The sequence below is a fragment of the Neoarius graeffei genome, chromosome 8, assembly GCF_027579695.1.
Source record: "Neoarius graeffei isolate fNeoGra1 chromosome 8, fNeoGra1.pri, whole genome shotgun sequence".
In the NCBI taxonomy this organism is placed as follows: domain Eukaryota; kingdom Metazoa; phylum Chordata; class Actinopteri; order Siluriformes; family Ariidae; genus Neoarius; species Neoarius graeffei.
Genome location: NC_083576.1, coordinates 80,202,379 through 80,222,070, shown reverse-complemented (window position 1 = coordinate 80,222,070; position 19,692 = coordinate 80,202,379). Strand labels below are relative to the sequence as shown.

The 19,692-nt window shown below is 41.5% G+C and overlaps 1 protein-coding gene across 6 annotated transcripts in view; it reads right to left on the bottom strand.

Moving 5' to 3' along the window:
* Window positions 1-19,692, bottom strand: part of mical2b (microtubule associated monooxygenase, calponin and LIM domain containing 2b) — a 235,187-nt gene that overhangs the window by 124,986 nt on the left and 90,509 nt on the right. For all 6 annotated transcript variants that reach the window (XM_060928315.1, XM_060928310.1, XM_060928312.1 and 3 more), the window contains exons 13-16: window positions 18,809-19,008; window positions 18,288-18,379; window positions 15,676-15,744; window positions 15,479-15,601 (exon numbers count right to left, since the gene is read on the bottom strand). In XM_060928315.1, coding sequence (XP_060784298.1) covers window positions 15,479-15,601; window positions 15,676-15,744; window positions 18,288-18,379; window positions 18,809-19,008 — 484 coding nt within the window. The remainder of the gene's footprint in view (window positions 1-15,478; window positions 15,602-15,675; window positions 15,745-18,287; window positions 18,380-18,808; window positions 19,009-19,692) is intronic.

The following is a 19,692-nucleotide window of genomic DNA, read 5'->3' as shown; positions in this document are numbered from 1 at the left end:
AACTCTTACAAGAACAATAGGGCCTTCGCCCATAGGGCTCGGGCCCTAATAATAATAGTGAACTCTTACAAGAACAATAGGGCCTTCGCCCATAGGGCTCGGGCCCTAATTAAATGCCAGTCCATGTACATGTGACTTACTTTTCACAATGAGAATGTCTCGGCGATCACCTTACATAACATTGCATTACATTTAGCGGTTATTGTTTATACAAAGCTACTGAAAAAAGGACAGATTCAGCAGCATACAAAATGTGGGGGCATACAGGTTAATCAGGGTTAGTATATATGAGAGGTTTTTTCTTTGTTGTTTGTTTTTTTGTAAAGGCTTTACCCCGTTTAAAACAAAAACAACAAAGAAAAAAACTCTCATATATCCTAACCCTGATTAACCTGTATACCCTGTACGCCCCCACATTTTGTATGCTGCTGAATCTGTCCTTTTTTCAGTAGCTTTGTATAAACAATAACCGCTAAATGTAATGCAATGCGGCGGCACGGTGGTGTAGTGGTTAGCGCCGTCACCTCACAGCAAGAAGGTCCGGGTTCGAGCCCTGTGGCCGGCGAGGGCCTCTCTGTGTGGAGTTTGCATGTTCTCCCCGTGTCCGCGTGGGTTTCCTCCGGGTGCTCCGGTTTCCCCCACAGTCCAAAGACATGCAGGTTAGGTTAACTGGTGACTCTAAATTGACCGTAGGTGTGAATGTGAGTGTGAATGGTTGTCTGTGTCTATGTGTCAGCCCTGTGATGACCTGGCGACTTGTCCAGGGTGTACCCCGCCTTTTGCCCGTAGTCAGCTGGGATAGGCTCCAGCTTGCCTGCGACCCTGTAGAACAGGATAAAGCGGCTAGAGATAATGAGATGAGATGTAATGCAATGTTATGTAAGGTGATCGCCTAGGCATTCTCATTGTGAAAAGTAAGTCACATGTACATGGACTGGCATTTAATGTTGTATTTGTTCCTTTCTATTTGTTTTTTGTCTGTTCATATTCTTTTTGGGGGAGTAAAGTCAGTTTAAAAATGCCGTTAAATGCATAGGCCTATAGGCCAAGTTTAATGACCTTGAGGTTATCAGAGGTCATATGTCGTTTTACAAATGAAAAATGAATTCAGCACCCAAACATTTAACAAACAAGGCCATTTGCTAACTTCATTAATCATTTTAGTACATTTCATTCCTTAGAAAGCTGAGAAACTGGGTTCAGCTGAGACGTTTACAGGCCCAAAGTTCAATGACCTCTAGAGGTCAACAGAGGTCAGATAGAGCTCGGCATATTGCAGATTTGAATTCGGCACACCCAAATTGACAAAATAAGACTGTTTGCCGACTTTGTCTCAAAAATGCCTTCGGGTGTCACAATTCTGGATTTTGGTACCAGTCTACAAGCCCGAATACTTTCTCTCTTTACTGCTGCCTTTTATTAAATCACATCCGAGGCTTTTGATCAATTCCTCGCTCTGCACTGTAACTTTTATTCTTGTACTTTATTTTAGCTTAATTTCCATCCTCGTACTATTTGTCAGTTTATAATGTGTTTCTTCCTCCGTCCATTCACCCCAACACACTTCCCCCAGCACGACCGCAATGCATGATGGGATATATTGCTTGGTTAGTGACCATCATTACTTTTCATGATGCATTGTGGGATACTTTGAGTGCACCAGCTATACAGGGTGTAATAATTCTCACTATACATTCGGACAGCACGACAAAATGGCGAACTCGGTATATAGTCCACTATATACCATAGGTGAGTGATTTCAGATACAGTGAGAGTCTTCAGTCCCGGTTACCCGTTTTGTATTTATTCTGGTTTGCGGGTTTTTAAATGCTTGGCTGCAACCTAATTTCCTCTGGTAGGACAAATTTGACTTGATTTGAAAGCTGCTTCTCGAACTATTAGGTTAGAAGCTAAAGGTTGCGTCTTTAACCCAAGTTAAGATAACTTCCATGAAATAAATCTATTGCTGGGTTTGTCACGTGAATTTTCTTAGCGGTTTTACCGGAAGTGAAATAGCTGGTGGTCTAAACAAGCTGCCGTAGTGCAAACAACTAGCGATAAATTATTAGCATATGCTCGTAATCTAGAAGCCACTGCTGGCTTTAGATATATTCAGAAGTGCAATGGAATCGACCCCTACAGTCTGGGAAAGAAGGATTTGTCATATGATCTCGAAAACTACCCTTCAGTCGAGTTCCCCGACATCTCGAACTATCTGGTGTTGCAGACGTCCTTCTACACCGCAAAACACATGAAAGTGTGGAAGAGTCTGGAGGCTTACAACTTTTTTGTATGTGGCTGGGTAAAGGACCTCGGGATCAAGTCGCTGCCCAATGAATCTTGTGCTGTTTTCATCCAAGTATATATTTATTAAGCTTTTCGTTTGCGTCTTTACAACGAAGCGCTGCAAGTTGAAGTGCAAACAAACAGTTGGCTTGATTCTCACTTGTGTTGACTCTTATCTCTCAGCTAAATCATTCACAAAGATCATCAGAAAGCCCTTTAAAGACCTGGATCTTAGTTAAACAAGACGGAGAAGTGATCCCGGCGTATTGTAACTGTACGGCTGGGGAAGAATTTTGTCGCGACCTTCATGCATATGGACTTCGAGGAGTAAACTAACACTACGTTCAACCTGAAACGACCCATATCCGATTTGTTGTGAAATCCGATTTTTTTGTTAGGCCGTTCACATTACCAATTATATGAGACTTGTATGCGATCTCCAATATGAACGGAAAACGACCCAAAAGTGTCCCACATGCGCAAATTGACACGTAATAAGCACATCTACATAATACATAAACCAAAAAAAAGCGCACTCTTCGAGTTTCCACCAAAGAGGCGGGATTAGCCAACGCAGAATAGTGACGTTTGTCTCTTGTTGATGACGTGTAGGTCGCATGAATGCGACCTGTCCGGTCAGACTGCAGTCGCATGTGAAAATAACGGATATGCATCGGAATTAGACCACATATCCAAGCGGCCTGGGTCGCATGTGAAAAAAATCGGATCTGTGTCGTTCAGATTGTCAATAACAAATCGGATACAGGTCGCATATGGGCAAAAAAATCGGATATGGGTCGTTTCAGGGTGCAGTCTGAACGTAGTCAAAGAAACAGCTGGGGACTTTAGCGCTGCGTGACGAAAAAAAGTCCCGTAAAATAACGACACGTAGTAAGAAACATACTTGGAAGACACTAAGGACAGAGCTGAGAAGGAAATGCAAACCTTTCACCAAGTGAAACTCGAGCATGCTTCGACTCGACTCCCTTCGATTTCACCGAGAGGTTCGAAAGCCACCTTTCTCGACGTCTTTTTGTGAAACCCCGTGTTCGTTCACGGGGAACCCTGAAGAAACTTATCAGTTTGATCGATTCGAACAACCTAAAACAACACAAGTGTAAGGTATTTTTCATGCGAGCAATACACCTTCTCCGTACAAACGCTTTGTCAGCTGAGCTTTGGTAGACCACCAGCTAAAGTTCTGAACGACTCATGAGGCAGATGTGACGTCACGTCACGTCACGTGAAACCCAGCAATACTGCAGGGGTCGTGGAATTTGACAGTTTAAAGGGTCCCTGGCTACCAAAAGTTTGAGAACTACTGGTATAATTTTACTGCAAAAGCTCACAAAACTATGTGCAACGATGGTCATGGATACCAAAAGTTGATTGTGTTTTTACCACTTGAACAGACAAAAACCTGATGGCACCATTTATCGCAACTGTTCAAAGTAAAATTTTCGATGCAACATTATTAATACTGCCAAGTATCTCCATATCTAAGCCCGACTGATTCTCTCGAAGATGTTCAAGTCCTAAAATGGATTCCAGTAAAATAACTCCAGTAATGAACCCTTCACCTCTGGCATACGTGGAACTCATGAATTCATACATGTCAACCTTTGGTCAATCAAACCTGTATAAAACAACCTCCAAAATCCGTATTTCCCTTATAAAATCCGTATAAGATGCAAATTAAAATAATTTACCTAAAATTTAAATGATAATTAACAATGATATATCCAAATTACTTTTTATTCAATATTAATAACAATAAACCTTCAGAATGAATACAAAGCTCCAATGTTTGACAAAAACACAAAGTGTCACTCTAATGTTCTGAATTGTACTCCATGACAGCTTTTTTAGCACTCTGCACCAATACCTCACGAGGCTGCATGTCACAGCAAGTGTCTGTGTTGATCTTGCCGGAGCGCCCATTCAGAATCTTTTCAGTCGCTATTGAAAGTCGCTCAGGTGGAAATACGCTTTTCAAACAAAATGTTACTTCCCGGTTGGCGGGATTCTTGCAATGCGGTGTGCACATGATCAAAAGTGGAACGAAGTCTCGCTACCACAAGATAACGCGCGATTTCATAAGACTCTTTACTGGCTGTGTGTGCTTTCTGTGGTGTACAGTACGTTTGTAAATGTTATGCGCTCTTATCATCGTGGGAATTGATTATAGCTCTAAATAAATATTGAAGGTTTTTTTAAAGAATCCGTATAACTATTTGTACGCCCGCATACTACGTTTATTGAATCAAATCCGTATAAAATACGGACATTCCGTATAGGTAGGGCTGGGCACCGAAATTCGGTTCCTTCATGGCACCGACTGAAATGTTACGGTTCTTCTGGGTATTAAAACATGCCTCGCCTTTCGGTTCCCAGAGGTTAATCACGTATAAAGTGGAGTGGGCTCTGATCCGTGCTGGCGTGCTTATGACCCGATAATGCCACCTGTGATTGGCTGAAACGTTCGCGTGCATGAAAAAGCATGTTTCCCATGTTGTAGGGGGCACTACTTTGTTGTGTCATCAACGCCTACAAAATGCCAAAGTCGAAAGCTTGGTTATATTTTAGCAAGAGCGATAACAATACTGCGCGTTGCAATATATGCGACAAGAGTCAAGACCTGCAAGTCAGGCAACACTTCAAATTTCCTAAAGCATTTGACGGTGCATGGAATAAATCTGAGAGCGGAGAGTTGCACCGTCTTCTCTCACACACCAACTTGTGCACCTTCGCCACCCCCGACTTCTCTGCAGGACGTTTTACCACCAGACTCGGATTCATCTGAAAGTACCGAGCACAGCGTCGTGTCTGATATTTCATCTGGTAAGTTGTTCCGTGAATTCCGTTGAACTGCTTTGTTTGTCACGTTAAGAGCTAGGTTGTTGTAAGTTTATGTATAGCTAACGGCTGGGTGCGATTTGCTGGGGGGGATGGGGGGGATCATCCCTCCCTCTGGTTTTTATCTCTGCTGAAAAAAAAATCCTCGGGGACAACCCCGTCAATAAAACAAACAAACCAAAAAAAAAAAAAAGTTGACATGACAGGCATGTTGTGACACAGTTTTCTATGGTCTACATTGCACTCACTTTCAAAATGACCCGAAGTGGCAGCTTTGATGTTCACGAACGTCCCCAGCAAATAGATACATTGTAGATAATAACAATATCTTTGCGTTCTATGCAGGGATGCAAACAGCGCGCCTTTTGGCGGATGCCGCCTTTTTTTTTGGGGGGGGGGGGGGGGGGGGGGCGTTGGAGTGTCTGATTATAATTTCAAAGTAAATTCTGTATTAAAATTACTAAATAAGCAAATCCGTTACAGTCCATGAAACAGGAAGTATAAGGATGAGGAAAAAAACAGTTTAAATCGGAAAGCTGCGCACAATGTGAACTGCGCCATCAGAGCAAACTGTTCATTTAGTATTCATGTATTTTAGTGATTTTCGAGTCACTGTCCATTTAATCCGGAGGGAGAGAAACATCACAGCAACGCGACAAGCAATGCGAACTTTGTTGTGTTAGTGTTCGTGTATTTAGTCAGAGAGATAGGAAGATGAATTTACTATCTCTGGTTTAGTGTTCGTTTTCATTTAGTGTTATTCATTTGATATCATCGGATGTTATTGAGCTGTTAGCCTATTGTTACCTTAATTTTGTGACGTTTCATGATTTAAAAAAAAAAAAATCCCCCCTTCTGGTTTTTTGACAAATCGCACCCTGGCTAACGGTACAGTAAGATATTAGCGCCTAACTTTGTTTAATGGCTATGTAACTAGCCAAGTGAAAAGTTATCTAAATGCTAGCTTTTAAAATGTGCTCCATCATTGGGTAGGCTGCCTACGTGTGTGCGCGCGTGCATGAGTGTTATTTAAAAAAAAAATATTCACCTCCCCCTAGTCTCAAAAACTTAACGTATAAAACCTTCACAGCCTCTGCCCAGGTCCCTGATGTGAGGAGGAAAAGGCAGGCAGCTACCGTAAATCCATTCACACTAGCAGAAAAGGCCAAAATGACCAAAGAAAAACAAGCCGAGTGCCACAGGGCAGTGACACGGTTTGTGGTGAAAGGTTTGCTGCCTTTTTCTACAATGGAGACTCCGTGGTTTAGGTAAGTTGGCTGTACAGGATATTGTTGAATAAATCCTTCATTTACATTTATCTGTAATCCTTTATCTTTATCTAAATTAAGCCTAGATGTATTTTAAGTAGTGCTGTCAAGCGATTAAAATATTTAATCGCGATTAATGTCGCGACTGTCATAGTTAACTCGCGATTAATCGCAATTTAATCGCACATTTTTGTCACACGAAAAACCATTGTAATTCTCTTACCAGCATAAAAAAGTGAATGGGCTTGTTTTGTACCAATGTTTTTCTTATTGCAAAGCATAACATGTCTTGACACAGCCACTGCAAACTGAAACCTAAGCTGAGCACCGGGGCTCTTCGTCCCGAGACTAACAAGAGAACCATGAGTGAAGTGATCTACTGCTTGAGTTAGTCTCTAATCAGAGAGACAGGTTACACAGTGACGGTAGGCTTGACATGCTTGATTATAATATAAAGTACACTATTATATTAACTTTAAGTTGTTCGTTGATAAATATTGCATTGAATCTGATCTTTACTGTTTCAGCTCACTTAACACATTTTGTACTTTTACACTTTCTGCCTGCTGATGCGTCGCGCTGTCCAATCAGAGGTGGCCAAATTTGCATATTACAGGAAGGATTTCTGGGATAGCATTGAGTTTACAGTTCAGAGGGATCTGGCTTCTTTAGACGCTGTCTTCTTAAAACTGAATAAATATTTAAAAAGAGCCAAATGAGCCAGTCTTTTGAACGGCTCTTTTCAAAGAACGGATCACAAAGATGCGGATCCCATCAAAGAGCCATAAATTCCATCTCTACTAGCGCGCCCTGCCCGCGCTGGTTCTTTGGGGGGAGGGCAGAGGACTCTGGCTGTGCGGGGCGTGGCATTACAGTCTCGCTGCTAAGCAAAGTCTCTGTTCCAAGTTCCTGGCAGTTTCAAAAGCTTATGAAAAACCTACATCATGTCACAGAGCGTTAATCTCGCGATAAAAAAATTATCGCCGTTAAAATTGAGTCAAGTTAACGCGTTAATGACGCGACATTTTTGACAGCACTAATTTTAAGTGATGTGTTTTTAAGCAATGAGAACATTATGTTATTTTTGATGTTTTGTCTAATGTTTGTCAATTAGGGAGATGATAAGAACCCTTAACCCCAGGTATCAGCCCCCCAGCAGAGACATGCTGGCAAACACATGCATACCTGCCTGGTATGCAGCCGAGAAGGAAAGGGTCAAGACAGATTTGAAAGACGTCAGGGATGTGGCTGTAACCGCGGCTGAGTGGTTCTGAGAAGGCTGATATGTTAATTTTCTTGAAGAAAAACTGTTGATTACATTGGCGCGTGTGCGTGTGTATGGTGTGAATATGATAGTGTGTGTTGGTGTTCTTTTTGCACTGGAAATAACTTGAATAAATATACTCCAATATGTGCAACAGAACGTGTAATGAAATTTTAATTTTTTCCAGGATTAATATTATAAATTAGGAATCGAAAAAGGTACCGTTCAGGAACCGGTATCGAAAAATTTTGATCAATACCCAGCCCTACGTATAGGTTGACATGTATGTGAATTTGAAAATCAAATATCACTTCAGCCGTATTCATTTGCTCAGTAATAAAACTGGACATCAGAGATGCTCGGATAGAAGAAAAAAAAAAAAGGACAGAACTACTGGATTTCTTTGTGCAGTGAACATAGTCTACCATGTCTCATGAGACAAAGAGGTATTCAGCTCGGATTATAGCCAGGCCAGAGCTAAGAGGCAGATCCTGTCCCGTCTTTTCCTTGCCTGAGCGTATGAGCACAACTCTGAAACCGTTTCCATTTCACCAGTGGAAAGTGTCCTGGAATTAGAAATAAAAGGTCACTGGGACACCAAAAGCTTCAACTGGCTTTCTAAACCCAATCTGACCACGATTCGTGGTTAATCAGATCTATGAACGCTATCTAAAGACGGTACGTCATCGTTGTCCCTCTATTACTGACTATTAATAAGGAATGTGGTTTTGGGGGACATTTAGAAATCTGTTAAGTAAGGAATAACACACTTGTTTGGGTGGGGGGGTGGGGGGTGATCGAAAAATAATCCAAAAGTGTTTAATTCTTAACTTTTACACGACATCAATTTGCCAATGAGTACGATTTTGGATTTACAGGGTGTCATTGGATTTTTCATTCCTTTTCAGATCAAATAAACCCTAATAATTGCAGAAGTACAACTAAGTTTTGAGGAAAGAAAATGGATCATAAAGTGCTCCGGGAAGCACGAAAACATCATGGAAGAGCAAAGACAATTTAGCAGACATTTTCACAAAGATCCACCAACGCGACGCGACACACCATCAAGAGAAGTTTGAATCAGATGGATTCAAACTGTGCATGACGTCCATGAGGAGAGTTCAGGAAGACCACGGCCATCAATCCAGAGGCGTTGCCAGGATGTCATGCTTGGGTGGGCATTTGGTTTATTTGGGGGGGGGCAACAAATTACATTTCTTATTGTAGTGTGTGTGTATGTATGTGTGTATAAGTCCCCCATTTTCGTGATCAGACGTGTTTCCCATGATTAATAGCGCATTCAGACGGGTATGAGCAAATTAATAGGACAAAGATTTCCTAAATGATAGTTGCTGGTGATTGGTTGAAGCAAAGTGGATAAAATAACAATGGTGGGAAATCTGCACTGCTTGGAAGAGGTTTTGTTTATTGCTCTTGTGACATTTGCTACTTTTTATCATCGTCCTCACCATCATCATCTGCTTGACCCCAGGGAGTTGGGTAGCCCCACTGGGCTCTGAATCTGCTACAAATCCAGTAATGCAATTTGAACTACAACCCCGATTCCCAAAAAGTTGGGACAAAGTACAAATTGTAAATAAAAACGGAATGCAATAATTTACAAATCTCAAAAACTGATATTGTATTCTCAATAGAACATAGACAACATATCAAATGTCGAAAGTGAGACATTTTGAAATTTCATGCCAAATATTGGCTCATTTGAAATTTCATGACAGCAACATCTCAAAAAAGTTGGGACAGGGGCAATAAGAGGCTGGAAAAGTTAAAGGTACGAAAAAGGAACAGCTGGAGGACCAAATTGCAACTCATTAGGTCAATTGGCACTAGGTCATTAACATGACTGGGTATAAAAAGAGCATCTTGGAGTGGCAGCGGCTCTCAGAAGTAAAGATGGGAAGAGGATCACCAATCCCCCTAATTCTGCGCCGACAAATAGTGGAGCAATATCAGAAAGGAGTTCGACAGTGTAAAATTGCAAAGAGTTTGAACATATCATCATCATCTACAGTGCATAATATCATCAAAAGATTCAGAGAATCTGGAAGAATCTCTGTGCGTAAGGGTCAAGGCCGGAAAACCATACTGGGTGCCCGTGATCTTCGGGCCCTTAGACGGCACTGCATCACATACAGGCATGCTTCTGTATTGGAAATCACAAAATGGACTCAGGAATATTTCCAGAGAACATTATCCGTGAACACAATTCACCGTGCCATCCGCCGTTGCCAGCTAAAACACTATAGTTCAAAGAAGAAGCCGTATCTAAACATGATCCAGAAGCGCAGACGTCTTCTCTGGGCCAAAGCTCATTTAAAATGGACTGTGGCAAATTGGAAAACTGTTCTGTGGTCAGACAAATCAAAATTTGAAGTTCTTTATGGAAATCAGGGACGCCGTGTCATTCGGACTAAAGAGGAGAAGGACGACCCAAGTTGTTATCAGCGCTCAGTTCAGAAGCCTGCATCTCTGATGGTATGGGGTTGCATTAGTGCGTGTGGCATGGGCAGCTTACACATCTGGAAAGACACCATCAATGCTGAAAGGTATATCCAGGTTCTAGAGCAACATATGCTCCCATCCAGACGACGTCTCTTTCAGGGAAGACCTTGCATTTTCCAACATGACAATGCCAAACCACATACTGCATCAATTACAGCATCATGGCTGCGTAGAAGAAGGGTCCGGGTACTGAACTGGCCAGCCTGCAGTCCAGATCTTTCACCCATAGAAAACATTTGGCGCATCATAAAACGGAAGATACGACAAAAAAGACCTAAGACAGTTGAGCAACTAGAATCCTACATTAGACAAGAATGGGTTAACATTCCTATCCCTAAACTTGAGCAACTTGTCTCCTCAGTCCCCAGACGTTTACAGACTGTTGTAAAGAGAAAAGGGGATGTCTCACAGTGGTAAACATGGCCTTGTCCCAACTTTTTTGAGATGTGTTGTTGTCATGAAATTTAAAATCACCTCATTTTTCTCTTTAAATGATACATTTTCTCAGTTTAAACATTTGATATGTCATCTATGTTCTATTCTGAATAAAATATGGAATTTTGAAACTTCCACATCATTGCATTCCATTTTTATTTACAATTTGTACTTTGTCCCAACTTTTTTGGAATCGGGGTTGTATAAGATGTCTTGATTGAACTAGGTTTTGATTCCAGTAATTATCACCTACTAATGCTTCCAATTTCACAAATGGCCATTTTTAGTTCTTTACAAGAACAAAAATCTTTTGAAACTCTATTTTGCGTAATAATTTGGAACAGTCCATTTTTAGTTTTTTTTAATTTAAAACAATACAGTTAGCATTGGAAGGTTCGTTCAAAAACAGTTGATTTGTACACTGACGGTTGATGACTTGAAAATTAGGACAATTGTCATTTCTATTGACTCTTCAGGAAAATCAGTGAAAAAAGTCATTTGCATAATAATTTGGAATGCAGTGTAAGTTGAGATCCATACTCACACAAACATTCAGAGGGTCAAACATGAAAAAAACAGACACATGAAAAAAAGGTTGGGCTTCATTATGCACCATATCTGCATCTAGTGATAAAAGGAAAGGACCTGTCATTACATGGACTTGTGTGATTAATAGAAGCAATGGAACATTTTTATATCAATATTTTTTTCCCTTTTTTATGAATACAAACAGAACTTATGCCACGGGGGCACGGGGGGTGAGGGTGTCTGCTTTTTAATGAGAAACCTATGCATGACTATCAGAAGGGAAAGTAAGCAATGTATTACTGTTAACTATTAACTCGGAATCTACAGTACTGCCGTACACACTGACTTTGCTACTACCGCATGTGCGTAGAGCGAGCACGCACGCAGCTTTTTTATATATAGGGTGGGCAGGGCACCCCCCCCTTCCCTTTCGAAATGGCCAATGAGAAAGCAGTAGAGTGCAAAATGGATTTAAAGGAGAACACGATGCCACCTCCGAGCAAAATCGCGCATATTGTGATGATATTCACAGGCGTTTTTTTATAGGATGGGCAACCAATTTATCAGGGTGGGCAAGGCTTATCTCAGGGTGGGCACTGCCCACCCCTGCCCCCGCATCAATCCTGTTTAAGGGTAGTTTTACAATCAGGGTACAAAGTTTGTGTCACAGGGGTCCAAGATTCAAATTGATTCAAACTGGTTCTTGTACCAGTTTTTAAGTGAAGGACAAGTTAAAGAACAGATTTCAGGTCATTTTTTGACGTGTGTATGGTAGTTTTGTGTAATCTGCTATAAGATAAAGAAGATTAATGCTGTGTTCACATTTATACCGGTACGAAAGTGGTATAACTGTATCGATACAAAGTATACCGGTACAGTTTAGTGCATCTGTCCACACTAGCGATAAATGTTTGCGCTTTTCTTTCACGGTAGTTGAAATGCGCGTGCGCGAAATGTTTCCGTGGTTACCGAGTAACTTCCTTCCGAGAATATGGCGGATGAAACAACGCGTGTGCGCTTTTTGTTGTCAATGTCCAGTCTGTATTTCTGGTGGTCATTTATTCAGTCGAATCGTATAAAACGCGCGAGGCAGTTGAGAAAGAAACAAAGAAAACGAATCTCCCTTTCTCCCCCCTCACTTTCTCCCTCTTTCCTTCTCTTCCCCTCCCTTTTCCCCCTCTTTCTCCCTCCTTTCCCCCCCCCTTTCTTTGCTCCATGTAGCTCCACGGTCGTTTTGAGCCATTTTGACGTTTTATTTACAGCTGGAAAGCACGGGCGTATTGTATTGTATGAATAACCCGGAAGACGTAGGAATGGTTCATTGCGCTTGCGCATTATATTTGTATCGATACAGAGCCGCTTCATCTGTCCACACTACAGCGAAGCGCTACAGTACCGATACTGTACCGGTACGAAACCCATACATTTGTGGGTTTCGTACCGATACAGTTATACCGCTACAGTACCGATATAGTTGCTAGTGTGGACAGGTGTTGCGGTACGAAAGTAGTTTTGTATCGGTACAAAATCCCTAGTGTGGACAGGGTATAAGTAGCTTTAAAGGAACAGTCCACCGTATTTCCATAATGAAATATGCTCTTATCTGAATTGAGACGAGCTGCTCCGTACCTCTCCGAGCTTTGCGCGACCTCCCAGTCAGTCAGACGCAGTCAGACGCGCTGTCACTCCTGTTAGCAATGTAGCTAGGCTCAGTATGGCCAATGGTATTTTTTGGGGCTGTAGTTAGATGCGACCAAACTCTTCCGCGTTTTTCCTGTTTACATAGGTTTATATGACCAGTGACATGAAACAAGTTCAGTTACACAAATTGAAACGTAGCGATTTTCTATGCTATGGAAAGTCCGCACTATAATGACAGGCGTACTAACACCTTCTGCGCGCTTCGGCAGCGCATTGATATCTGAGCTCCGTATCAATGCGCTGCCGAAGCGCACAGAAGGTGTTAGTACGCCTGTCATTATAGTGCGCACTTTCCATAGCATAGAAAATCGCTACGTTTCAATTTGTGTAACTGAACTTGTTTCATATCACTGCTCATATAAACCTATGTAAACAGGAAAAACGCGGAAGAGTTTGGTCGCATCTAACTACAGCCCCAAAAAATACTATTGGCCATGCTGAGCCTAGCTACATTGCTAACAGGAGTGACAGCGCGTCTGACTGACTGGGAGGTCGCGCAAAGCTCGGAGAGGTACGGAGCAGCTCGTCTCAATTCAGATAAGAGCATATTTCATTATGGAAGTACGGTGGACTGTTCCTTTAAGCAGGGCTGGGAGAAACAAATGAAGTGATTCTCGGAGAGGACTTTTTTTTTTTTAACAATTCAGAATCCACTACTTCCATAGTGCTTTTAAATATAAGGCTGTAAGCTTTGTGTTAGTTGTCTCTAATATTTATGTCCCAATATCTTGACCACATTTTAGGATAAAAATAATCATTTTAGATATGTTATTTTATATTGAAAAATTAGCTGTCTCGGAGAGGACTTTTTTTTGACTGAATTACATACTAATTTGATCAAAATAGTCTGAAACCTTACTGGCATTCAACATTAAAACTTAACTATGTTTCCAGTGATATGGAACCAAATATTTGTTTTATGGTATAAAGAATGAATTAAGTGCATCCCTTTTGGAGCTACCTGTGGTCAAAAAAGCACTTTTTCTAAATGACACGAGTAATTTTGCTAAATATGACACATATTGCCATACAGTCACCAAAAATAACGTTATCACCATTTTTTTTTTTTTTTTGCATGGTAAACAGAGCTATCACAGGGCTACAATAAACAACCAAGTTTATTTAGTCAAGCCTTTTGATATTGAAGATAAGTGTTAAATGTGATTTTTAGCTTGAGTACCCTGATTTAGAGCCCTGCACTCCCGCGGGAGTCCCGCGGGACCCGACGCAAAGCAGTGCGGCGCGGGACAAATTTTGAAAGCTCATTGCGGGCGCGGGCGGGAGGGGGAAGTGCACAATGAGGGAGCGGGCGGGAGAGGTGATAAGCTGCAGTCCTGCGAACTAAAAACGTGTTTAAAATAAAATTTATAAATTATTAATTTATGTCTGTCTATCGTATACAATTTGTGCTGGATATTTTATTTGGCATTAATAACATTTTTAAGATGCCTAAATTTGCGGATGTGGTCTAATCTCAGCGTACGTTTCCGATTCCTTTCCGCTCTTCCGTGTTTGAGATCTCCGATCATGGCAGAAGAGCAGAGCTCCTCTAGTGAAGCTCACAATGGGTATCTCTGTAAAGCCTCAGCTGTGCATGCCGCCTGGCAACGCGCACCCTCGCTAGGTGAAGGATCAGTCAGTGGAGAGCTCAGCTAAGCTCAGCATGTTTAATTCCCCAAGCCAATGACAAGAACTTTCGTGAGAAATAACGCGAACATCTGCATCATGCGGGATTTGCGGGCGGGAGCGGGACAAAATATGGCAGGCGCGGGCGGGAGCAGGACTGAAAATCATGTCCCGCGCAGACCTCTACCCTGATTGTAAAACAACCCTTAAGTAAGGAATAACACACTTGTTTGGGTGGGTGGGGGTGGGGTATCGAAAATAATCCAAAAGTGTTCAATTCTTAACTTTTACACGACATCAATTTGCCAATGAGTACGATTTTGGATTTACAGGGTGTCATTGGATTTTTCATTCCTTTTCAGATCAAATAAACCCTAATAATTGCAGAAGTACAACTAAGTTTTGAGGAAAGAAAATGGATCATAAAGTGCTCCGGGAAGCACGAAAACATCATGGAAGAGCAAAGACAATTTAGCAGACATTTTCACAAAGATCCACCAACGCGACGCACCATCAAGAGGAGTTTGAATCAGATGGATTCAAGCTGTGCATGACGTCCATGAGGAGAGTTCAGGAAGACCACGGCCATCAATCCTGTTTAAGTCAATAAACAATGCATTTACTGTAATTTAAAGAAAGAGTACTTTTTTTGGGGGGGGGACACCCTGTATTAAAGACCACCATGTCATTTTTATCCGTTTGGAATTACATTTAATCTTGTAGAACCGTCAGCTTCCTTGACCTGTATGATAAATGTAGAGGCAGTGCGGTCATGACGGCAGGAAAAAAAAAACAAAAAAAAAAACTTCAGAATAATACTCCGTTTCACCTCAGGGTTAGATTATATGGCTTATTTCGTAGTAAATGATCAACTGGCTGTTCTTTATCCGTTATATAACCACTTTGGCATCAATCTTCAGAGAAACTGGCTGCTCATTGTGATGCTCGGAAATGACGTTTCTTCAGTAAACGCCGACTCGGGAAGTGTTACCTGTCGACGACAGCTAGGTGCGTTCTCCTCAAACTTGGCCTGAAGTCGAGTTGCCATGGAGCGCACTTTATTCTCCTTTTGCTCGCCCTCTTCCACTGCAGTCGAAGTACTCCGTTTGGACAGCTACAGGAGAAACAGACATCACACACGAGTCACGTGGACAAGAGAGATCTGGAAAACTTGGCTGAAAAACACACCTCTTCCAGGTAGTTGATGCCTTTTCTTCTTCTCTTGCTCAAATCATTGTCTTCGACCTTTTTGTCATCCTTTGAAAGAAAGAAATACAAGATATAATAATTCCTCATTTCAAAGATGAATCTTATTACATGGACACGAGTGTTTTACTGGGAAATACACCACTCGTATTTTTCATACGAGCTCCATCCGGGACACGAAGAACCGAAACGGTGACAATCTGGATGCATCACTCGTGAAGAAATCGAGGAATTGTTTTGATGAATTTGGGTACTTTTTGTCTGTCAATGTGTCTATACAATAAAAAGAAGGGGGAAAAATAAATAAATAAATAAATAAATAAAATCACACGTTGGCTTGAAGATATGAAGAAGTTTATCTTCTCGTGTTGAAAAACATCACGGGTCCAAGTCATATATTTAACAATTATTCCACAAAATCGAGTCGTATATGAGCCGATAGCGCCGAGGTGGCTATAAGCAGTGTACGACAAGATTGACTGGATAACCGTTTTATTCTGTCCACATTCACTGGATTTTGAGAAACAGCATTTTTATTTTTTGCAACTTCAATAAATAATAAACTTTATACAAAATGTCCGACGGGAGCAATTTGTGAAAAATGCAATAATTATTTTTTTCACCTTCCAAATCCTGTGCTCCGATTGGCTGGCGAGCGGGTCCGTATCCTATGGTACGGACCCCTGGCGACTCGCTCGTTCACAACAAACAGAGTAGAATTTTTTGTCAACATTTCTCTTTTTTTTTTTTTTTTTTAAATAAGATTTATTTATAAGATTATCAAAAATCTTATAAACTTTTGCCAGCATTTCTCAGGAGAATCGCATTAATTTTACAGCATGGATAGCGATAACAACAGTGTTCACAGTGAAAGCGAGTTTTACTACCCTGAGGAAGAAGAAATAAAAGAAAACATTTCAAGAGAAAGATAAAAACCTGTAACTTGCTAACGCCAAGCAAAACATGGCTGAATCCTGAATGACTCAATTTTGTATAAATAGGGCACTACATAGGCGGCAAAATGTAGTTTTTTTCCTGCCATGGAAGTGCACTTGTATACCGAGGAGGAAGCCATTTGCATTACAGCCGTGAATGAGGATTCAAAATGGCGGCTTGGCTCGGTTTTCCCTTTGTGGCGCTCTCGTTTTCTGTTAGAATTTGGTAAAGAAAAAAATAAAATATATTATTTACCAGCTTAAGGTCGGTCCGTATGGTGAAATACCGTGATCTCGGCCTTGAATAAGACCTCGGTCACGGTATTTCACCATACGGACCTCCCAGCTGGTAAATAACATGCATGTCTTGAAAAATAAACGATGTTATCATCAAATACTTTTATCCCATATTTCGTTGCTTTTTTGGGGGTTTCCTTCTTAAGGTTTTTTTTGTTTTTTGGGGGGGCGCTATATTTCATTTAGCTATTTGTTTCTTTTAAATACTTGGCAATTTTTTTTTAAGGGTTTTGTTTCTGAGTTTTTTTTTTTTTTAAATTTCATCCTCAGTTGGTTCAGCAACACGCGCCACCATTTTGTTTTTCTCTACTCACGGTATATGACCTGATAGCCTAGTAGTAGAGTAGCCAACCTGAGCGTGTGATTGCTCATATCTGTTGGCAAAATGATGAAACGGTTCAAAATTAAAATTGTGTATTTTTGTGGACGTGTCCATATCATCTAATCTAAAGAGCATTGCATGGTGGTGCAAAGATGGATATAAAGTTTATCTTCTCATGTTGAAAATATTTTCACTCGTTCGCTTTGCTCACTCATGATCTATAGTACATTCACTACTCGAAGATGAACTTCATATCTTCGCACCACCGTGTAATATCCTCTATATGGCAGCCATTTATTTGCTGAATGATAAGAAAAACACATAGACTAGCTTAAAAACAATGCAGAAAGGAGACTGGGGCTGATTTCCGTCTATCCCAGACTGCAGTCATGCCATAGTTTGTCTCGCGTGGTTCTTATGACGACACTGGATCAGGGAAAAAAAGACAGGTCAAGCCATTTCTAAATATTACGGTAGCTCCGAAGCTAAAATTTAATATCACCACCCGCAGTCACTTTTCACACAATCCCCCTTGTTTTTTTTTTTTGCTGCTAGTCATAAAAACATACACAAAAGACACAAAACAGCTAGATTAACATGCAATGCAGTGAATTTAAAAAGTCTCATCTCATCTCATTATCTGTAGCCGCTTTATCCTGTTCTACAGGGTCGCAGGCAAGCTGGAGCCTATCCCAGCTGACTACGGGCGAAAGGCGGGGTACACCCTGGACAAGTCGCCAGGTCATCACAGGGCTGACACATAGACACAGACAACCATTCACACTCACATTCACACCTACGCTCAATTTAGAGTCACCAGTTAACCTAACCTGCATGTCTTTGGACTGTGGGGGAAACCGGAGCACCCGGAGGAAACCCACGCGGACACGGGGAGAACATGCAAACTCCGCACAGAAAGGCCCTCGCCGGCCACGGGGCTCGAACCCGGACCTTCTTGCTGTGAGGCGACAGCGCTAACCACTACACCACCGTGCTGCCAATTTAAAAAGTTAATTTAAAAAGTAAAAATAAAAAGCTACCTTTGGAATCCGTTTCCTGGGCAGCACAAGGTTCATCAAGTTGTAAACGGAGTTATTGGATGAAATGTCCTCATTGGTCTCTCTCGGAGCCCCTGCAAATCAAGGATGGGAAGCCATTCTGTTAATCCTATGATGGCATGAATCACCTTTTTGTTCCCAAATGACAGAACTGTGTGTTAATTTCCATCAATTTTTGCAAAGTTTCCATCTACACGACTCGTCTTTGACCGATGGCGCGACCCCAAAACAGGCAGAGTCCGTTTTAGTCACAGCCCTCAATATGACATACATTTCTCAAAAAAAAAAAAACCCACATGAAAATATCTTGATCCGAGACTGGAATTACATTTTTTTTCCCACCGCAAAAAAAATCGTAGCAAGTTAAAGCATCTTTAATACAGTCATATGTATCGAGCATTGCGTATTATAAGATAAGCTTAATTAATTAACGAAATATATACTTGTTGAACCCGTTTCTAGACATGTTAATTGATTACAAACTGCCGCAGAAGGAATCGTACCTGAGGAAGGCAGGGAGGAGTTGTGGAACATCTCGTAGAACTTGGACAGGTAGAGCACCATGACGAGTTTATCGGGCTCCTGCTCAGCCGCCATTTCCTTCCCAGTGATGAGTGGCTGGATGCCGAACGCCTTCTCGGCCACCTCGAACGCAAGCTGGTTGTTTTTGGCGCTGTCTGCTTCATTTAGAGAATCGAAATCACTGAAATGAGAGATCGAGAAAGAGAAGGGGGGGGGGGGGGGGGAAGGCCAGACATAAGGCCTTATTCCACTTTAAGAACTGGAACCTAGTAGTATGGTTGGATTTCTGATCAGACTAATTTTTCACTTGGAGTTTTTCCATGCCCCCCCCCCCAAAAAAAATGCTGCATACCAAGTCAACATGATGAGAAGTCATAATTTCTGTATCAATTCCAAAATTCTACAGTCACAAGATCAACTGTGAGCTACTGCTCACTTCTTTTACACATTTAAAACGTCTGTGCTTTTTTAACAGTGTTGGGAGTAACGCGTTACAAAAGTAACGAATTACTGTAATGCATTCAGGGGTGATAGCGTTCCGGCGCCACGCCGGATTTCCGGCGTACCGTGGCTGGGGGAAAAAAAAAAAAAACTAGTTCGCCCATTGTCCTGTGTCATTCTGAGATGCGCAGATAGACAGTAAAGGGAATTCCCTTTACTGTCTATCTGCGCATCTCAGAATGACACAGGACAATGGGCGAACTAGATTTTTTTTTTTTTTCCCCAGCCATGGTACACCGGAAATCCGGTGCGGCGCCGGAACGCTATCACCCCTGCGCATTGCTTTTTGCAGTAACGCAGTAATGTAAGGCATTACAGAAAAAAATTTGGTAATATTTTACTCGGTACAAATGTCAGTAATGTG